This window comes from Taudactylus pleione, unplaced genomic scaffold (genome assembly GCF_031769625.1).
Source record: "Taudactylus pleione unplaced genomic scaffold, aTauple2 ptg000699l, whole genome shotgun sequence".
NCBI lineage: Eukaryota > Metazoa > Chordata > Amphibia > Anura > Myobatrachidae > Taudactylus > Taudactylus pleione.
This window is the reverse complement of record NW_028285101.1, coordinates 2,540,822-2,561,709: the sequence shown is the minus strand read 5'-3', so window position 1 is coordinate 2,561,709 and position 20,888 is coordinate 2,540,822. Positions and strand designations below refer to the sequence as shown.

At 48.4% G+C, this 20,888-nt stretch overlaps 1 protein-coding gene across 1 annotated transcript in view; it reads right to left on the bottom strand.

Moving 5' to 3' along the window:
* BMS1 (BMS1 ribosome biogenesis factor) overlaps positions 1-20,186 on the bottom strand; it is a 62,524-nt gene extending 42,338 nt beyond the window's left edge. The window contains exons 1-3 of the mRNA XM_088456351.1: positions 20,023-20,186; positions 11,593-11,788; positions 3,633-3,823 (exon numbers count right to left, since the gene is read on the bottom strand). Of these exons, the coding sequence (XP_088312477.1) occupies positions 3,633-3,823; positions 11,593-11,768 (367 nt within the window). The 5' untranslated portion in view covers positions 11,769-11,788; positions 20,023-20,186. The remainder of the gene's footprint in view (positions 1-3,632; positions 3,824-11,592; positions 11,789-20,022) is intronic.
* Positions 20,187-20,888: the final 702 nt, after the last annotated feature.

Genomic DNA, 20,888 nt, shown 5'->3' with positions numbered 1-20,888 from the left:
GTCAAATATAGACGACGCAAGTCGGGGTACACAAATGGACCTTGCTGAAGAAGATCCGACCGTAGCAGAAGTGGCCACGGATCATCTGCCAGAAGGAGCAAAAGATCAGAGTACCAATCTCAATGATGCCAGTCCGGCGCCACTAGGATGACTGACGTGGATTCACGCTTGATGTAGAAATGGCGGATACAGATACACTAGGCCGTATAGCCAAGGAATTGACAGTGCATCCACTCCAACGGCCTCTGGGTCTCTTGTTCTTGAGCAGTACAGAGGCCGTTGACGATTGTTCCTGGAGGCCATGAGATATATCTGCAGTCTGTCCCAATAGCGGATCAACTGTAGGAAGATCTCTGGATGCAGTACCCATTCCCCGGGAAGAAGATCCTGATGACTGAGGTAATCCTCTTCCCAGTTGTCCACCTCTGGGATGAAGAATGCGGAGATTTCCTCGACGTGACTTTCTGCCCACTGTAGAATGCGGTTGGCCTCGCGCATTGCCGTGCAACTGTGTGCCCCCCCTCACCTCTTTCGGTTTAAGTACGCCACCGCTGTGTCATTGTCGGCTTGCACTCGAACCGGTAACACCATTAGAAGGGGAGCCGCCACTAGCAGCGCATTGTAAACCGCCCGCATTTCAAGAACGTTGATCGGCAAGAGCCACTCCTGACGAGACCAATGCCCCTGGAATTGAACGTCCAGAACCACTGCTCCCCATCCTCGAACACTAGCATCTGTAGTCACCAGAATCCAATTCCAGATGCTGAAATGGCGACCCACCACAAGCTGGTCTGTCCGGAGCCACCAGATCAGAGATATGTGGGCTTGAGGAGACTTGAGTCTCACAAGGCGGTGCATCTGCAGATGTGATCCCGACCATTGGGATAGAAGATCCAATTGAAAAGGCCTGGAATTAGATTTCCAGAATTGGTTGGCTTCGATGGAGGCCACCATTTTTCCTAGAAGCCGGATGCAAAGATGTACAGATACCAGTTAGAATTGGAGTACTAAGCGAACCAATTCCTGAATGGCTAGCTACTCGTAGTAAGGCCATTTCCAGAATCATCCCTAGGAACTGAAGTCGCTGAAACAGCACCAGCTGTGACTTCTGGAAGTTGACAATCCAGCCGTGCTGTATGAGGATCTGATGAGTCAGCGCCACCTGGTGGAGTCTTTCCGCCGATGGAGCCTTGGTGAGCAGGTCGTCCAAATAAGGGACAAAGTTCACTCCCAGAAAGCGAAAATGAGCAATCATCACCGCCATTGGCTTGGTGAAGACCCGGGGAGGCGTCGACAGGCCGAAAGGAAAAGCTTGAAACTGGTAATGGGAGTCCCCGATGGCAAACCGGAGGAATGCCAGGTGTGGTTCCAAGATGGGGATGTGTAGATACGCATCCTTGATGTCCAGGGATACCATGAATTCCATCGCTTCCAACCCCGCAATGACTTAATGAAGAGATTCCATCTTGAGTCTGTGAAAGGAGAGGTAGAGATTCAAGGATTTTAGATTCAAAATGGGCCTGACTGACCCATCTAGCTTTGGAACCACAAATAGATTGGAGAAGAATCCCCGAGTCCTCTAGGGAGGCGGTACCGGAACCAGGACTTCGGAAAAAAGCTGCCTGTCGCAGAACCAATTGCTTCAAGGGATCGACTAGAAACCCTGTGGTGAAAAAATGAGGGGAGGAAAGGAAAACTATCTAGTAGCCCTGAGACACAAGATTTCGAACACATGTCAGAAAAAGTCTAAAACCAAACTTACTTGATAACTAGAAGGCGGGAACCCACATTGGAATATCCTAGGTGAGACGGGAGCCCATCATGTCAGAGTGGCTTGGGGTCTGGGCGACAGGAACTGGAAGTCTGGAATCCTCTAAAATGACCTCCTCGAACCGTGGAGGACACACCTCCTTGAAGGAGCGACATGGTAGGCAAAAAGGTACTCTTGTCCCCTGTGGCCAAAGTAATCCACTTGTCCAACTCCGGACCTTCGTATAAACGGAAGGGCTTCAACAGCATGTTTGGAATACGGAAGCATTCTGGAACCTACCTGTCTGATAGCGAATGGGGATCTGGAACTTCTTAACGGGTTGCTTCCTAGCTGCCGCCAGCCGCTCATCTAACTGGAGAAGAACAGGAAAAGTAACAGTAGACTTTTGTTTCTTACCAAACAAAGAGGAATCCAGTGATACCGGTTCCTCCGAATCGGAGACATGAAGGACTTCTCAAACCGCCAGGATAAGAGCCTCAGTACCCTGTGTGGCCTCGGGTTTATGTGAAAACACCTCCACGACTGAATTCTCCAGCATCTCTTCTTCCTCCTCCTGATACGAATGGTCTGTGTCCGACTCCTCCTCTGACTGAAGATCCGCTGGAAGGGCTCTTTTCCTCAGAGGCCAACATACCACAGCCTCGGGTGATTTAGAGGGGGCATCCATTAACTTGACTAGACTTTCCATTGAACGGGCTAATACCCGAGCCCAGGCTGGTTCGTTACCTAAAGTAGTAGTGCTGGGACCATCCCTGGCAGCTGCCCGTTCTCTCAGCGAAGCGGCTAACTCAGAGGTTTAATCCGTCATAATCCCTGCTAAACTATTAATCGAGGGTATAACAGTATGGCTAACTTGTCCAGCTACCGTAGAACCCTCTGACTCACACGTCTATCACAGAGAGGAGCCTTCAGAATGAGCATGTGTAAACTTTTTCTTGCATTTAGAACAAACAACAGTTTCTGAGAAGTACCTTTATGTGAAGCCTTAGCAGCCATGGTAAATCTCCACACGCACACCAGCACAGGACAGACAAGGCAAGCCACACAATAGAAATAGGGAGACAGAGCAGTAGAGGAGCAGCAGAATAATAATCTGAATGCTCCCCACCAATAAAGGAACTCACAAGCACCTTGACTCTGTCACAATATTGTGCAACATCTGTAAGGCAGCTGACCTATGTGGTGCAGCTGCAGAGCTGCACCACATAGGTAAACTATAAGCTGCGCCGTTTCAGGGACACACAGCAAGAACGCGGCTGTAGGCAGGGATATGGCTGTAGTGAGGAACCGGACTCAAGCCGGTGTCAGCTGCAATGGGTCCTCACTGAGCTTGATGGTTCAATGAGGGGGTCCCCCCTCCCAGGGTCACTGGACAAAGGCTGCAGTAACCGTGGCGGTACCCTTCCCGGCGGCTCCCTCGTAGCTGCAGACTGCCACAGTAAGCCTGTTCTCAATAAAACATGATTATAAAATAATTAGCTAAAGGTCTGGAAACATGTGCGCCGGCTCATTTCTAAAACTGGTGGCTGAAGTGGCATAGAGGTGGAGGAGCCAGTCACACTTTCAGGTTTTTAAAGTACCAGGCTCTACTCAACCATCGTCTATACCCCAGTGTCTTAGCTCGTGTGTCCCCTAGTGGATGAAGGAGAAATAAAGGATAGTAATATTAATCTAGCAAACATTTTTTCATTCAAAATAATTTTTTCAGCATGTGCTTTTATCACATACATCTAGCACATACATGTCGCGCAAGATGCCTGCCGTGAGTGAGCACTTAATAATAATAATAATATTAACAGTTTCTTATATAGCGCAGCATATTACATTGTGCACATATGAAATTAACCCTTTTAAGTCTCACCAGAAACAATGGTCACAGGTCCTCGGATCTCACTCAGCTTCTGCTTGGTGAAGTTTTTAATTAGGCAGCGGATCAGGGTGCTCTTTCCAACTTTTGGGGGTCCAACAACAACCACAACTACAGGAGGGGGCTCTAAGGGTGTGCGATCCACCACTGGGATGTGATGCTTTTTTGTCTTCAGATCCTGTGTTCTGCGATGGGAAAGTAATTAGTCACAATCCTACACTGTCTTTACATCCATAAAACACAGCTATGGAAACATGTCCAAGCCATGCTCAAAACCAGACAAAAATAAATTTAACTATATCATTACAGCAACTTTCAAAATCCAGAATAACGGGTTGAGTGCTAACATATACTTTGCTTGAGTTCATTTACTACTAGTTGATAACATACTTTTTCCTTAATCCCACTTATAGGGTTGAACTTTCCAACAAACCCGGTTGTGCCAAACAGATAAACATGATAACAAGAGATATGGTAAGAACTTACCTTTGTTATCTCTGTTTCTACGAAGTCCATAGGGTCCACAGGGTTGACCTTGGGGTATAGGTTGGGAACCAAATCCGGGCACCACGCAGTTAAAGCTTTTAGCTCCCAGGATGCACTGGGTCCACTCTCCCTATAACCCTACCCCCAAGCCAGAGGCACCTCAGTTTGTAAGTAGCCAAAGGCCGGAGGAGGAGAGAAAAAGAGAGAGAAAACTGGAACACTCAATAACCATACTCACCGAAATGGGAGACGGAAAACCGGTGACCAGTCACACAGCCCATTTGAAGCCAGGTGCGTCAGGGCGGGCGCCCTGTGGACCCTATGGACTTCGTAGAAACAGAGATAACAAAGGTAAGTTCTTACCATATCTCTTGTTTTCTACTTCAGGGTCCATAGGGGGTCCACAGGGTTGACCTTGGGGATGTCCCAAAGCAGTTCAACCAAGGGTGGGGACGCTCCTGTGCTGAGAGGAGAATCCGTCGCCAAAAAGGAAGCATCCTGAGAGGCAAAGGAAACCAATGCTTAGAACCTTAAAAAGGTGTGGACAGAAGACCACGTGGCCACCTAGTAAGGCAAAACAGCCGAGGCGCCACAGCGAGCCGCACACGAGGGTCACATGGCCCGAGAAAAAACAAGCATCAACAACAGGAAGGCCTACCCATGGGTAGGCCCCTGAGGAAGACCTACGAGGCCATCCAAGCCAACATTTGGTTATAGGCCGGCCATCCTTTCCTGTGAAAACCAGAAATCTCAGACCACCAATAAGGAGTCCGATTTCCGTAAGGAACCTGAACGGATCACATAAATCCAAAGAGGCCAGACCACAGTCAATGAGGCCACACCAGCCGAGAGGACTGGGGACAGAATGGCCGTACCATAAGTTCCAGAATAATATGGAACCTGAAAACCACTAAGAAGAAACACAGGGCGAGAGCAACTCCCACCCTGACATGATGCCCTCCAGAAGAGGGAGCCACATGAGAACGCTCCCAATTCAGACACTCTCCTGGTTGATATAAACACCCTGAGAGAAAGAGAGAGCCTAAGCAATAGACCATGTAATGGCTATCACAACCAGCGGTTCCATTGACTGTCCCCGGAGGTAACGAAGAACCACTACTTACTCCCAAGGAGTCCCTAGGGAGGACAAATGGAGGCATAATCAAGAAAACACTCCAAAGGATGAACTGGATACCAGAGTGAAGCAATTCCATATCTTAACCATACTGACAGTGTAGAGATCCGCACTGTCAGGAAGACCAGGCCAAGTGTGAAACCCAAGCCAGCCGGAAGGAATGCCAGAATATCTGGAAATCCTGGACACCGGAGGATTGTATCGACAGGTACAATACCATAAGATTTATGGCTGCCACAGTTTGTGGTAGGTCCCAGCAAAAGCTGATCCATGTGCTCTAATCATTCCAACGATGACAAAGCCAGGGAAGCCGTAAGACCACTGTAAGGACACAGTCAAAGACAAACGACCCAGGTCCAAGGCAAAACCAAGGACCCTGAGACAACAGGTCCGGGCAGTGAAGCATCAGGGATGGAGTATCGATGTAGAGACTCCGAAGATCCAAGTACCCCTGACATCTGGGGCAATCAGGAGCCACCAGCAGGAAAGCATCTCCGTCTCGATTGAAAACACTTCCAAAGACCTCGAGGAAGAAGGGAGACCGGAGAACACAGGTACACAAAGTGGAAGGACCACTTCACCGACTAAGAGTCGCTGAAGTTTGCTTCAGAATCCCCAGAGCTGAACTGTAACACCATAGTGTGATAAAGTCAGAAGGCCATGAGGGTCACCTCAGGGGGTCCCCCCTGCTCACCAGGAGATGAAACCTCTCTTGGGGAAGAGACTAGTCCCCGGGATGCACGTCGTGACGGCTGAGGACTCCCGCTTCCCAATGGAGAGCTCCTGAAATGAACGCTGCCGAGATGGTCGGGAGGAGACCCTCGGACTATGTCCGAATATGTGACATACCTGTCATTGCCACCCAACGAACAGTGTTGCTAAAAAGGAAGCCACTGTCCTGACCCTGTCGGACTGAACCTTTTCAGGTTCACCGGGAAACAAGAGTTATGCCAGAGTAAGTTAATTGACAGGGTGGAATCGACAGACGTCCAACTGCACTGAAAAGGATTCGATCCAGACACTGTCCCTAGCAAAGAAAACCCTGGACGAGATGGCCATAGCCACCCGGACAGGGACCGACTTGCCTCCGGAGAGAGCATCATCGTTTGAACAGTTATCCGACAGAAAAAACTCATTCCATCTGGAGATAAGGCAATTATGGAAAGTCCTGGAATGGAACTGAGCCCATTCCACCATGCATCCCAGAGTGTAAAGACATCTGTCGACTGCGCAGACAACCATGTACTCCTAATGGAAGAGAGGAGATTCCGTCTTACGCCAGAAGAATTCTCAGATTCTGAGAATCCAGCAGGGATCCTAGATGAAGAATACCCAGAGAGGGATGCAGGGAGGACTTTTTCCCCGTTGATTAAACGTCTGCACCCTGAAGAAGCCACAGTCATCCTGACCTGGCCGTAAAGTACCCCGGTGATCCCGCTAAGAGCAGGAGGCCGTCCAGGTACAGGAGCATTGGGATATACTTAACAGAAGAACTGTCAGAAAATCCAAACCGCTGGTAAACCCCTGTGGGGCTGAGGACAGTCCCAACAGGCAGAGCCCGAAAAATTGTAAGTGTTGCTGTGATACAGCAAACCTCAGCCCATGCTGAGGAAAGGTCTCTGTAAGTACCCGTAGGCACGCGTCCTGTATATCCAGTGATACCCTAAAGTCCCCAGGTTCCAAACATCGTATGATGGAGCATAGGGATTTCCTCCTGAGCCCAGGTAGCTTTAGGAACTGGTTCAGGGAATTGAGACAGAGAATAGGCCAAAGAGGACCATTCAGCCACCGCACCAGAAAGAAAACAGAACAACCAGTCCCTCACTGAGATAGTGGGGATGGCCTAATTAGCTCCGCTTACAGCAACAACTGCATAGCTTTCTGGATCTGTAAGGCCCTTGTAAAGAGGGCGTACCCTCCTACCCACGTAGCCGCGGCAACTTGACACTAATACCGGGCGAACTGAGAAAATCGGTATCTCCCAGTTGTAGGCCTGTCCCGTCAGACTGAAGAGATATCCGTAGATTCAGAAGCAGGATCGGCTGGCAGTCCAGGCCTGCTCGGTACTGGATATGTCGGCCCTTGTAGATGCCGACAGTCTACGAAGAAACAGACCTTTAGGCTGACCCAGAGGACAAAAAAGACTTAACAGACTTAGTCTGAGGCCTTGTAGTGGGCATAGCTGAAAGCGGTAAACTTGTCGTTAGTAATACTGCCAATGTTACTACAATCTTGTCAAGGTCAGGACCAAACAATATCAACCCTAAAGATGGTATCTGCACCTCTGCATTCCCAGAGCGCAGCCATAGGGTATTACGGAGGATACAGTCGCAGCCGGAACTCTGAAAGTTAGGAGACTGGTATCCAATATAGGCATTTCCACCTATGACAACAGCATATATTACGTGAGCGACCAAATACATTTGAACCCCCGACGTGTTGGAGGGGAAAAAACGTTACAAATGCATCAACCCAATATGCAATAGTATTAACCAACCATGCTATAGCCATGGTAGGATGGGTAACAACTCCTGAAAGCAAGTATACTGATTTCAGGCAGAGTTACCACCTACGGATCCGAAGAATCCGACCACGCAGGAATGGGAGGCGTAGTAACGTCTGTAAATCAGACGAGTAACACGCCCATCCCCCCCAGGAGGGGCTCGTGATGACCCTCAGGGAATTTGGGACAGGAGGCCAAACACTGTTGTAACACCTCCTATCTGGCAACAGCCAGAGTCCCGCTATGCGATCCACCCGCTAGTCAGCAACAGGTAACCCGAAGGCACGCAATACTGAGGGTGTATGATACAGGTGCAGGTCAACATTCACTCTAACCAGAATGGACCTGCTACCAGCCCTAAAGCAGGGATAATAATACCTGAAATAGGCTTCCCCCCGTGTAAGAGGGAAAGAGCCCCGAACAGTACCCAATTCACGGCAGAGCCAACTGGGAAGTAACCACAGGGCGTCAACCACGCCAATTAGCGTTTCGTAGAAAACGACATCCACCCAGGGTGGCTGTTGTGGTAATCCCTGCAAGGGGAATGACAGACTATTGTGGCACCAGGGGGAATTCATATACTGCGAAAAACCCCTGCAGGGAGCGGTAGTCTGTGTCACAGGGGAAGAGTGCAAGAAGCTGCGAGATACCCTGAGATGAAAAGGGCAGTATGGTGAAGTAACCCCAAGTGAGGTACAACAATGGGGCCCGCCCGGCGATCCGCAATTGAGAGGATCCCGAGAAAACAAACCGCCCAAGGGGGTCGTGAAAGAGGCCGGCACCAGATGACGCCACATACAGAACCCTTTATGAGTCAAATCCTCCGCACTAACACCTGCAGCACATGACTTGCAGGATAGTAAAAATGGGTGCAGTATAACGCTCTATCTCCTGGTCAGACATATCTGACCAATCTTGGCGGAAATATTAAGCAGCACTATACTGGCCCTGACTGATGCCAAAAATTAGCTGCAGGGACCCATTTTCAGCGTATGCAACACACAGTTCCATCTAAAATATGGCAACGTGCAGCACGCAACAGTATGTGACAAACCACACAAATATTAACAAGTATATAAATGTGAGGTCTCAGAACCACCCTAAGTACAGCTGTATTAGGGCAGATAAAGAAAAGGGATAGATATACACTGACAGGTGAGAGAATAAAGTACAGTCAGCACTAGCATAAGTCACATACAATGCAGATATATACATATATACATAAACATGTCATATAATATACTGCACTATTACACTGCATTCAACTGCCCAGATTCAGTGTCTGGGAAGGCTACAGCGCTGTGTACACTGACCTGATGGTGAGGTACGCAGGGGGACTGGACTCACTGCCATCCTGAGAGATTTCTGCTGCACCACAGAGATAAAATGGCCGCTGGAGACCTCAGAGGAAGCGTGGCCCGCGGAGGAAGCAGCTCAGCGACGCCAGACTATGGATACTGAAAGGCGCGCTGAGCTGAGGGGAGGAGCCGCTGTAACAGGGAAGGCTGCCTCCCCTGGCCGGCTATTAACCCCCGGGACGCCGGCTCCCTGCACCAATCGTTAAGTCCCTGGTGGTCTAGTGGACACACGGGGTATGGGGGGCCCGCCGCCACTGCCGGCGCCTCCGGTCTGTCCCCTGAGACCGGAGGCACAGGACTGCATTTGAAATGCGCGGATCACCGCAAGCAGTGATCCGCGACCTTACCTGCTCCCCGTGGATCCGGCAGCAGTCCTGGGCGCCCGCAGAGTCCGGCTAGTACAGACTCTGGGGTCCCGCTGAGATCCCCAGATCTGTACTGGCGTCTCAGCGCCAGCGGGGTGACGGAGCGGCAGCTTAGACGTCCTATGGACAGTCCGACGCTGCCGCTCTGAAGAGTCCAAAGTCCATGAAAAAACTTTGTCCCTAAAAAAATAAAATAAGCTTAGGGGCTGCTAATCAGCTCCCCCTGCGCTAACGGTGACCCGACTCCGGCCGGGCACCAACTTAAACTGAGGTGCCTCTGGCTTGGGGGTGGGGTTATAGGGAGAGTGGACCCAGTGCATCCTGGGAGCTAAAAGCTTTAACTGCGTGGTGCCCGGATTTGGTTCCCAACCTATACCCCAAGGTCAACCCTGTGGACCCCCTATGGACCCTGAAGTAGAAAAAATGGCTTTGTAATTTTACTTATTAGGGTGTTAATATGCTGTGATTTGGCAAGCCAATTAGTTTGCCTTACACAGAATTATTTTCAGGCCAACTGGATATACTGTAGACACTGTTTGATGTCCTAAAGCAAATCCCAATAATCCCATTCATCCTCATCAGATGAAAATGTGTCATAAAATACAGAGACTCTGCCATCATTACTCTTAAATTGGGTACACACTATAGGATGTGTGTACCCAGTGACGGAACGAAGCGATGTAACAATATATTACGCCGGCCGAAGACACTGCACAATCCGGGGTACAACTGCGCAATGTATCGTTCCATGCTGCATGGCATCTTTCACTGTATCATCCCATCTGCTGTGCAGCGGTGGAACGGTTCTCCCCTACATCTCAAATCCCAGACACTCGTTCTATACATAGAAGTCCAACACTCTCTCCCAGTCGTCTCACCTCGACAAGGGTCACCCATTCTTGATCCATGATTGGGTTCTTCTAACCACAGACAGGTCTCTTACATAAATCAGGGCAGTACCTAGCCTTGCGGAGCCCTTAAGCAAGTAAGTTGCATCCTCCACTAGATGGAAAGCTTTCTCCCAGCCCTATCCGAGCTCTACATTCCGGGAGGGATGTAGTTAGTATGCCAGCAGACAGGATGCAGGCCGTCGAAATGCCAACGTCGGAAGCCCGACCCGGAACTAAAGGAAGGTAGGCATCGAAATCCCAACACCAGTATCTCGACAGCCGTCATCATGAACTAACAAAGGTACACTGAGGCGTCTTAGCCGTTAGCCGTGGGGGGAGGCGGGGTTAGGCACTAAGGTGGGACGGTTAGGTTTAGACACCAAGGGGGAAAGGTTAGTTAGGTGCAAGAATGGAGGGTTAGGGGGAGGGTTAGTATACAGAGCATCGGGATGCCGCTGTCGGCATTCTGACAGCGGGCATCCTGACTGCTGGTATTTCATACCCAACCCATTCCGGGAGTCCAAAATTGGGAGGCGGACTTCCTCAGCAGGCAAGACATTCACTATGGGGAGAGGTCTCTGCTTTCCAAGGTTTTCAAAATGCTGATCCATCCTGGGGCAGTGCAAACATCAACTTGATGGTCTCCTAGCACAATCACAAGCTTCCATGCTACAGCTCCTGCACTAGGGATCCAGAGCTTTCTTAGTGGACGCACTTGCGGTACCGCGGAACTTTCCACTCTTGTAGCTCTTTCCTCCAATTGCTTCACAAGTTAAAACAGGAAAGAGTCACCGCCAATGCCATTTCACCAGATTGGCCACGAAGCCAGGTATGCCGACCTTCACAGTCTGTTCATCGCACCCCCATGCCGTTTGGATCTTCTCTCCCAGGGCCCATGTCATCATCTCGACCGTCTGGCTTTGACAGGGTGACTATTGAAACCTCAATCCTAAAGTCTAAGGGTTTCTCTGATTCAGTTATCCAGACCATGATCTGCGCCCAGAAGCCTTCCTTGGTGAGGATCTATTATTATGTACGGCAGACATATTTTGAGTAAAATAATGGGCACCTGCGACACTCGCATTCATTAGAATAAACAATTGAACAGCTCCCAATCTCTTTAGACGAGAGACCGGACACCCAAAAACAATTGAATTTACCCCAAAGGAATCTTCGGATTGGAAAAGGATGAATTAGCATACCAATAACTATTTTACCTGTGGAAGTTTCTTGCCATGCGCACAGCAGACTGTACTGCAAATGCTTTGGGATTCCTTTTCCTGGCATCTTGCTCAGTAGCGACTCCACCCTCTGCCTGATGTCTATTCCGCTTCTTGTTCGCTTTGGTTCCACTGGCTTTCTTGCGATGTGGTTTTTTGTCCTTTTCCTCCATCTTTATTTAGCTGTTTATACCTGCAAAATACAGAATAGCTGTACATTTAGTTTGTACTAGTCATCTATTCATGGACGGACTAAACACTGCAGAAATTAAAATCATAATTAAAAAAACGGCCTCTAAATGAGTATGTTTCACTTAATGGGACCACTAAACCAATCGTGTGTACACTATATGAAATGACATTTTGTGAAATTCCAAAATGCATTAAGGACAAGAGTTCACACCAGTGGTTCCTAAACTGTGTGCCATAGGCTGGTTAGTCCATTACCAAATCAAATTATTTTATGGTCAATGTGATAGGCAAAATCAGTGCTGGTTTATGCTCATCACAAAGTATGTGGACAAACATTGGCACGTCCTGTACTCAACCACATAACTTAACCTAAGGAAGCACAATTTACTTAATCTAATAATTTTTGCTGAATTACTCAACAAGAAACTTTTGGCCTAGGGGTGCCGTGAAAAATATTCTGATACTTGAGGGGGCTATGACTCAAGTAAGTTTGGGAACCACTGATTTATACCATAAGATAGCTTAATAATCAGTCTTCATTTTCTTAATAGCACTACATGCTGTAAGATCTTTCAGTTCCACTGTCAATGCTACAGCAACTCATTCTCTGCTGTACTTTAACTGGATATTATCAGCAACTGAAGTTATAACTGAATGAGATGTAGAGAGATTTTAAAGCATTAAAAAACATCAACTCCAACTGGTGTGGAAAGGCCAAATAAGACACACAACATATTAACCTGTCAATTACCATATCCCCAAGACAATGGATTGTAAATATTCCCTCCTAAACATCAAAATAAGTTTTGTGCATTTTTATCAGTTATTTCAAATACATATTTTTTGTTTTTTACTTTATTTGACTTTGTTCATAACCTTTTTTCATGATGATAGAGGTTTTCCTGAAGCAAAAACAGGATTTTGGTACTTACCGATAAATCCCTTTCTCCGATTCCACAGGGGACACTGGAGTACAAGACAGTGGGGTATAGACGGTGGTAGAGCAGAGCTTGGCACTTTAAATAATTTAAAAGTGTGACTGGCTCCTCCCCCTCTATACCCCATCAGCCCCAGTTTAAGAACTGAGCCCGAGAGGAGACGGAGGACAAGAGAAAAGAAAACGAGGAGAAGGAGAAGACCACAGAACGGAACAAGACCGACTGAATGAGAACAGTGGAACCCATAACAGGGAACCATGCAGTCACACAACCATATAATGAACCCAACAAAACGTCAGGTACGCAGCGCTGGGCGGGCGTCCAGTGTCCCCTGTGGAATCGGAGAAAGGGATTTATCGGTAAGTACCAAAATCCTGTTTTCTCCTTCATCCACTAGGGGACACTGGAGTACAAGACAGTGGGGACGTCCCAAAGCCAACCTCCTGGGTGGGAAGCGCGGAGAACTTGCTGACCCCTCGGCCAAACCGAAATAGGGACTGCCAAGAACAATAGGCCCAGCAGAGGCAGAGGATCAAGTGTCGTAGAGCACAGTAGACAAACACTACTCCTCAGGAGACAGTCACAGAAGAACTTCCACAGCGTACGCACAGCGGAAGCCAAAATGAACAGAACGGCTGGCGAGAAAACAATCACAGTTGAGAAGCGGCTGAAAATAGACCAAACCAGACAGCTGGTAGCAGAGAGCCCCAACAAGAATCCATAGGAGAAGGGCAGAAAACGAGAAAAACTCGTGAATCGTACTAGAGTCTGCACAGGAAACTGCAACAGCTGCAGACAGCAGAATCCCAGCACCGCTGGTCATAATCATATAGATAGAAGTATGACAATACCAATCAACAGATACAAAGTTGATCCTGTCCACAGACTCCCAATAAAGAGTATACTGGGAGGTCAAAGACAAGACCGAACAATCGCTTGGAACGATAATTGAGGTCCCACTACAACAAAGTTGTGAACCAGCGGAAAGGTTACACCATAGAAGTCTCCAACGTGTGGAGATCCCACGGGACATGAGGCAGAGGCGAATACGAGAGGATGGAGACTACAATTCCTTTCAGAGGGTCAGACAGCAGTATAACCCATACTGAAAACAGGGATAAAAAGACAACTTCCAACCTGATGGAAGTGCGTAGTCAGTACCAACTGCCGGCCCGAACATAGTGTGAAAACAACCAGGAACTTAGCAGTAAAGGAGCACGAATGTAACCCCACCCAGGGAGAGCTACCAATATAGGGAAGCATCCCACACAGCAAGGCCAGGGCAGCAGGACAACCATGCAAGTACCCGTCAGGTACCTATTAGTGTGATAAAATATAAACATATACTGAACAGGAAAACCCAACCAGGCCCCCTGCGTGGAACATAGTGACTGTCACACTTATGTAAAGATGTGCACTAGCCCAGAGATGCGCTTTGGTCCATAACCCCAACAGATTCTAGTAGAATAGTGTCGCTAATCTCAATGTACAAACTATGCACCCACACACCAGGGAAACTCTAAAGTGTAGAGCCAACTGATTAAAAGAGCAGAGGGCTGCTAGGACAGCCGCTAGGCTCCGTATGGGAGATTAACGTTATGTATGTCAGGTTGCATGAAATAGGAGCATCTTCCTAGGCATTAGTGAGGTAAGCTCTTACCTGTGAGCGACCAGAAGCACTCTGGACGCTATGTAGAATGTCACTGACCTTTTATCACACAGCAACCCGCCATGTTAGGTATAAAGAGTAGCTTCAGTGGGCGAAGACCAATGCTCCACAGCACGGACCTTAGTCTGGAGAAGTGCAGTAGAAATTACTGTGGAAACTAATAAAATGTTAGTGGAGACAAGGTGGTCGTATAACAGGACTCTAAATTGAGCCTGTTCTGTGGGCGGCCCAAGGCCTCATGGTATGAATTGTACCTAAGGCCCTTTTGAGACTCATTTTATTGAGATATGCAACAAAAATATGGAGTACCAGAATAGATACTGAGAAGGGTACCTCTTCGGAAATATTAATACAAGTGCACCACTGTAGTTGTAATGAGAATAGATCCCCCGAATGGGGCGCGCCCCAGGACATGTATAGGGACCATACTGGAAGCAATGCCCAGGGAATTGTGACTATCACTATGTAAGCTGCAGAACATGATTCTAGTTTATAGAACCACCATATAATAGGAATGGATATAGCCTACAGCTTATGGTAAACCCAGACGGCTACGCATCCGTGGAATAATAGGTAAACCTAATGAATGTGGAAGTATAAACATTATATATTCACACACACACACACAACCCAATTTCTAGGGAGAGATAGTGTAAAGCGGAGTCATTGTACCAACTACCGCATCAGGAGCGTCCAGCCTCCAATCGTAGCATCTTTAATTATGCTAGTATGTTATGGTAAGGATAAGACGCGATATCCACATATGCATACGTGTACCTACATACAAGTTTAGTAGGCGACGATAAAATTTAAAATAGAACCTGAGCATAATTAGCGCCATGGATGGACAAATTCACTCCAGCATGTATATATTCTAAAGCAGGGCTGGTATAAAATACTCTATATATATATATATATATATATATATATATATATATATATATATATATATATATATACACATATATATATACATACATACACACATATATATATACCGTGGCTTACCTCCACGCCGGGAGGCTGCTCATGTGGCCGTCATTCTGTTATGGCGTAGAGGCAAGATGTGTTAGCAGCGTGCTGTCCCAGACTGGTGTCGTTCCTGGGACTTCTGTTACTGGTGTACTCGCCTTATATATTATGAGCGTGCGTGCTTCAGGTGAGCTATTTTAGCTCCAGAATAACCCGTTTTTTGAAGAGGGAATCAAAAAAAAAACGATCTCAGTTTAGGCAGAGTAGCTAGTACACCATGGAGTAACCTTCACAGGCTATGATATCAGGCCATTAGATTAAGCTAGGCACCCTTTGTTATAAAGCCAAGGGGAAGCCTGACAGTGGGTAATACCCTGCGCTGCAATGGCGGCACTGTGTCCCGTCAGCCCAGCGCCTCTAGCCGGGAATGTGCACCGGCTGAGTAACTGGCCCCTCTCAGAACCGCATAACGCGGTGTTATAGTGCAAACAGGGGTTTACGCTAGTTCCCATTCTGCTAACAACTAGCTATGCACAGTAGCTAGTACTATACAGAACTGGAAGGTTTTAAAACCAGCCTATAATGTAGTATATGTGCTGGCACCTATATAAGCCTACAGTACCTGGTATTCCCAGGTGGTCTCCCATCGAAGTACTAACCAGGCCTGACCCTGCTTAGCTTCCAAAAACAGACGAGATAGAGCGTGTTCAGGGTTATGAGGCATAAGCCTGGGGATGGGACGCAATAATGTGCTAACCCTGGTTACGGGTAAGCTATAACCATAAGTTCTGGCCCCAGCAACCCGAACAATGACTAGTACAAGTACTATACATACTATATATCTTTAATTAGGTTAAGCCAGGTGCCCTTTATAGAACCAAGGGGAAGCCATGACAGGGGGTAACACCCGTTGCTTGCAAACTCCACACAGCTAGGACCACGGTGGGAAGAGAACCCACGACCTCACTGCTGCGAGGCAGCAACGCTAACCACTACACTGTCTGGCAAAATGGCGGGACCGTGTCCCGTCAGCACAGCGTATTTAGCTGGGAATACTCCTGTCATACAGTGACGGACATCCTATTATTTACTGAAGCACTCCCAAAAAGGGAGGGGTCTCGTAGGAAACCAGTGCTAAAGCACTCCCTGCTGCAGGTAGTGCACTGAGCTATACTGCTTGTGTGCAGGTAGATACTGCTGCCCATAATAGGGAAGCAGGGGCACTGTTGCAGTCGCTGGACTGTATGCATTCCTGAATTACCACACTGTGTGAGCCACTGATATACTCCAGTCAACACAGCGCTACTTGCCCCCGCAGTAGAACCGCATAAAAGCGGAGTAGTTGAAGGTCCAGCCAATGCCGATAACACGGGAGGAGCGATCATGGCTCCTACACAAGCGAGGGGGGCTTAATCATCATTTGGAGGAGCGGGCATGTAAAGTTGCTCAGCACAGCCAGGAACTGCGTAACGCAGCGTCTCCTCCTGTTAATAGATGAGAGCTGCTAATCGCTAAGGCAGTGCTGTATTATGCCTAGCCCGAATACTGAAATGGAGGGCCCAGGTCTGTAGCGCGTGGAGTGCGCGCCACCGGAAAGCCTTCTCCCTGTACAAGCACTGCAACAGCGCCCGCACCTCCCTGCAAGTGACAACGCAGCATACAGGGCGGGAGGGTGCGCGGTGCAACGCAGACCTCACCGCTGTCAGCCTACTAACAGCCATGCTGGGGAAGGGGCAGGAGACCCGGACTCTGCCGATTTCAGCTATGGCAGGTCCTGTCTTCCAGCCTCTCTCCTGAGCAGAGGGGGCGGGGGGAGGGCGGGGGGGGGGGTGGGGGGGGAGTCAGCGCTTGCCCATCTGTGTTGGAACTGACTGCTGGCATTGCTCAGGCAGGATGTTCCAGAGCGTTGAACAGGGAAGCGCCATTATTACAGTGAGCCGCTTACTAACCTCAGGGATGCTGCTGCAGTGCAGACTACATGAGGGGGGATCCCGTACAAAGGCGCAGCTGTGCTCATTAGCTCTAACCGCAGCGTGGCACGCGCTGTCCTTGAGCCCAGCGTTTTGGCCTTGGCCGGGTCGCCGCTAAGCCCCGCCCCCAACGCCACATTAATGGCGGTAAATCAACCCCGTCCCGCTAACGGGGACTCTGCACTACAAGCGCTGTTATTTTCCAGCCTCTCTCTCTAGGCAGGCATAGCGCTGTGAGAGCCAGCGTCGGTGCTTCTTCAAATAAGCACCGGCACAGCAACCAACCGCTAAGAGCGCTGTACCGCGCTCTACAGCGGCTAATGAGCATAAGCCAGCGCCGGTGCTTTCATACAAGCACCAGCGCGGCAACTTAGAGCCGCGTTGAGCGGCTCCTTAAGCCCCGCCCCAGCCTCGTTATGCAGGGCTATAATAGCGGGGCTGCAGACTCCCGTTATGGTAGCAGTGGGACGCAGCAGTCTTGCTTTATCCATCCCCTCATTTAAATAGGATAGGGGGAACAGTGGCTAGGATAAGCCAGAGACCCGGACGCTGACTGCCGAGTGCAGCAGCGGGTCTCATCAGCAGCTCCGACACTGCCTGTTTACTGGCAGGGGAAGGAGGCTGTGTAACAGCCGCGCAGCACGCGCTGTCCTGAGCCCAGCATTTTCGCCCACCACTCCAGCTAGTCAGGAGTGGTGGGATATACTTACGGGCTGTTGCGGCCGGGATGCTGGGCTGAGGGGGCGGCGAGGAACCCGGACACATGCCGGTGTCAGCAGTGGCGGGTCCTCGCAGGGTCCGATGACTCCATCTGCTGGTGCCCCCTCCTCAGGGTCACCGGACACAGGCTGCAGTAGCCGTGTGGTGCCCTCCCGGCGGCTCCCCCGTAGCAGGCAGACTGTCACAGCAAGCAGTCTGCCTGTCCTCAATGCTTGAAAAATAAAAAATATGAAAAAGGCTGGAGACAGCCAGATGTGCGACCGGCTCTCTCGGGCACATTCTAAAAACTGGGGCTGATGGGGCATAGAGGGGGAGGAGCCAGTCACACTTTTAAATTATTTAAAGTGCCAAGCTCTGCTCTACCACCGTCTATACCCCACTGTCTTGTACTCCAGTGTCCCCTAGTGGATGAAGGAGAAAGGACTATTATTCACAATTATGTAATGTACTGTATTATAATGTATTGTGAAGGATTGTATGCACAGGAATGCTGGTGAGGTGTATTTACTATCATAATGGTATATTTACATTCAGAGAGGCCCTAGTGCTGAGATGCAGTTGACACACATTACAACTAGAACCAGGCTGTCACTAACCAAATAGTTAGGTCTAAAGTGAAGTGGTTTACAGGACCTTTGACCCATGTGACTCGCAACAACAGGGGGACAAAAGTGTTCGCTCGCCACGCTTCGGGCACTGTGGCTCGCTTTGCTCACGAAAGGTTTATATTCCACCTCTATGCCCACGTGGATAGTAACACGGGTAGCGGACCGGCCCTGTAGTTGTGGTCACATGGTTTCTCCAACTTAGGGCGGTATTCAATTAGTTTTGAGTACGCGATAAAGTTTCCCCTGTCGGACTTTTCGCCTACATCGCATATTTCAGCCGCGGAATCTTATCGTGCGCGTACCCGCAATTCACCCCATTAAATTCCAAAAGACGCGAAAACAGAGATACGTGATGTTAGAACAGGTGAAAAGTGGTGTCAGAATTGGGGAAATCAGCCTGATCCCCCCAAAAAGCATGCGGAAACATTGGGGATCAATGTAGTAGTGCCCGAATAGCCCTAATGAAACTGTTTGGGGTACTTAAGTTGGTACAATTGACTCTAATTAGCGTCTTTGCACAATTGCACAAGTGGTGAAGAATAGCATTAAGCAGGTTTTTTTGGAGAGAATAAGTATTCCTGTCAAATTTCGGGTACTTGAAAATGGGTGCTAGCATATTTAAAAGTCTCTAAAGTGCAGTCTTAATAAATGTAAAAACGCACCTTAAGCAAGCGCCTACAATACAAAAACCACCTCACCCATACTTGCAGACTCCCCAAAAGTCTATTTCGCTACTTTTCCAGTTTGTACCCCCACTTTGTACTTATTCACCCCCAAATTCAAAGTGTTTTTTTTTTTTGTGTGTCCCTCACTTGTTTTTAGGGGATTTTTGGCACAGTTATCCTTTGGGGGGCTGCCCAAGGGTCCTGAGTGGTTTCCCCACCTTTGCACCCCAAAATAATAAAATGCATGTCTTTTCTCCTGCCATTCAGAGTCGAATCTTTTTCGCCTATTACACTGCATTGCGTTTCTGCGTACACGAAAAGCGGATGGGATTGAATACGGAGATAAGTTTCCGCCTAGCGAAAAGTCGCAATCAGCGATACTTTTTCGTGGATCTCCGCTTTCCGCTTCTAATTGAATACAGACCTTACATCTAGCAACAACCCTTACCAAATCCCTGTAATGTAATGTAAGCACTGTTGCTGGCTGCCAAGCTGCTGAACATAAAGTTCAAAATTATTATTATGTGCCTCAGCTTTCCTACATGCGGCAAAATGCACCAGCTGCTGAGGAACTAATAATGTAAGTGATGCTGTTAGTCACACACACTCTGCCAGAGACACTATATATATATATTCAGCTAGCAGGACGCAGGTCCCCCGCATAGTATCACAGCCTGCCCTCCTCTAACTCACCTGTACCGCCAGCTACACAACACACCCTGCCCGTGCTCTACTCAGCCACACTGCTCTCGCCAGCCTGCCAGCCAACAAGCACTACTGCAGACACATGGCCGCTACATCCGCCGGAAGTGTCCCGCCCGGAACGGAGACGTCTGGAAAATGCTTCCAGGCGGAACCCAATACAAGAGAAAATGAGTCAGTCACACAGTCACCTTCTACAGACTGAGAAACAGTGGTTGATTTATGTGTCACTAATCATAGCCAGGCTCTGCTGTCATTTTTATCAGATATAGATAGATAGATATATATATATATATATATATATATATATATACACATATATACACATACACAACAGCGCAGCTGTACACACTGCTGTACATAGACATGAGCCAGTAGTAAGACAACTGCGTCCGGCTCTGTCTGAGGTTCATTAGTGTAGGATGGGGATAGGAAGTCTACTCAGCGTGTGAAGCACAGTTGGGATAACATGGCTGAGTAAATGAACACGGTAGTGGCAGTAATAGACTTAGGGCCGTATTCAATTCGGTGCGAAAAGCCGTTTTCGCGTGTTTTTTAGCGAAAATTTTGCCTGTTTTTTATCTCCGTATCTAATTCTAGTCCGTTGTCGCCTATGCGAAAAGCCAATGCACTGAAATAGGAGATACTTTTCTCCACATAATAGCAGGTGAAAAAAAGTGCAAAATCTATATTTTGGGGTGCAGATGTTGGGAAACCACTCAAAACCCTTGGTACACCCCCCCAATGGACAAATCACCCCCCATAAAATAAAATTCCAAGAACACCCCAAAACACGCCTTTGATATTTGGGCACAAATGAAAAAAGTGGGGGGACAACTTCAAAAACTAGCGAAATA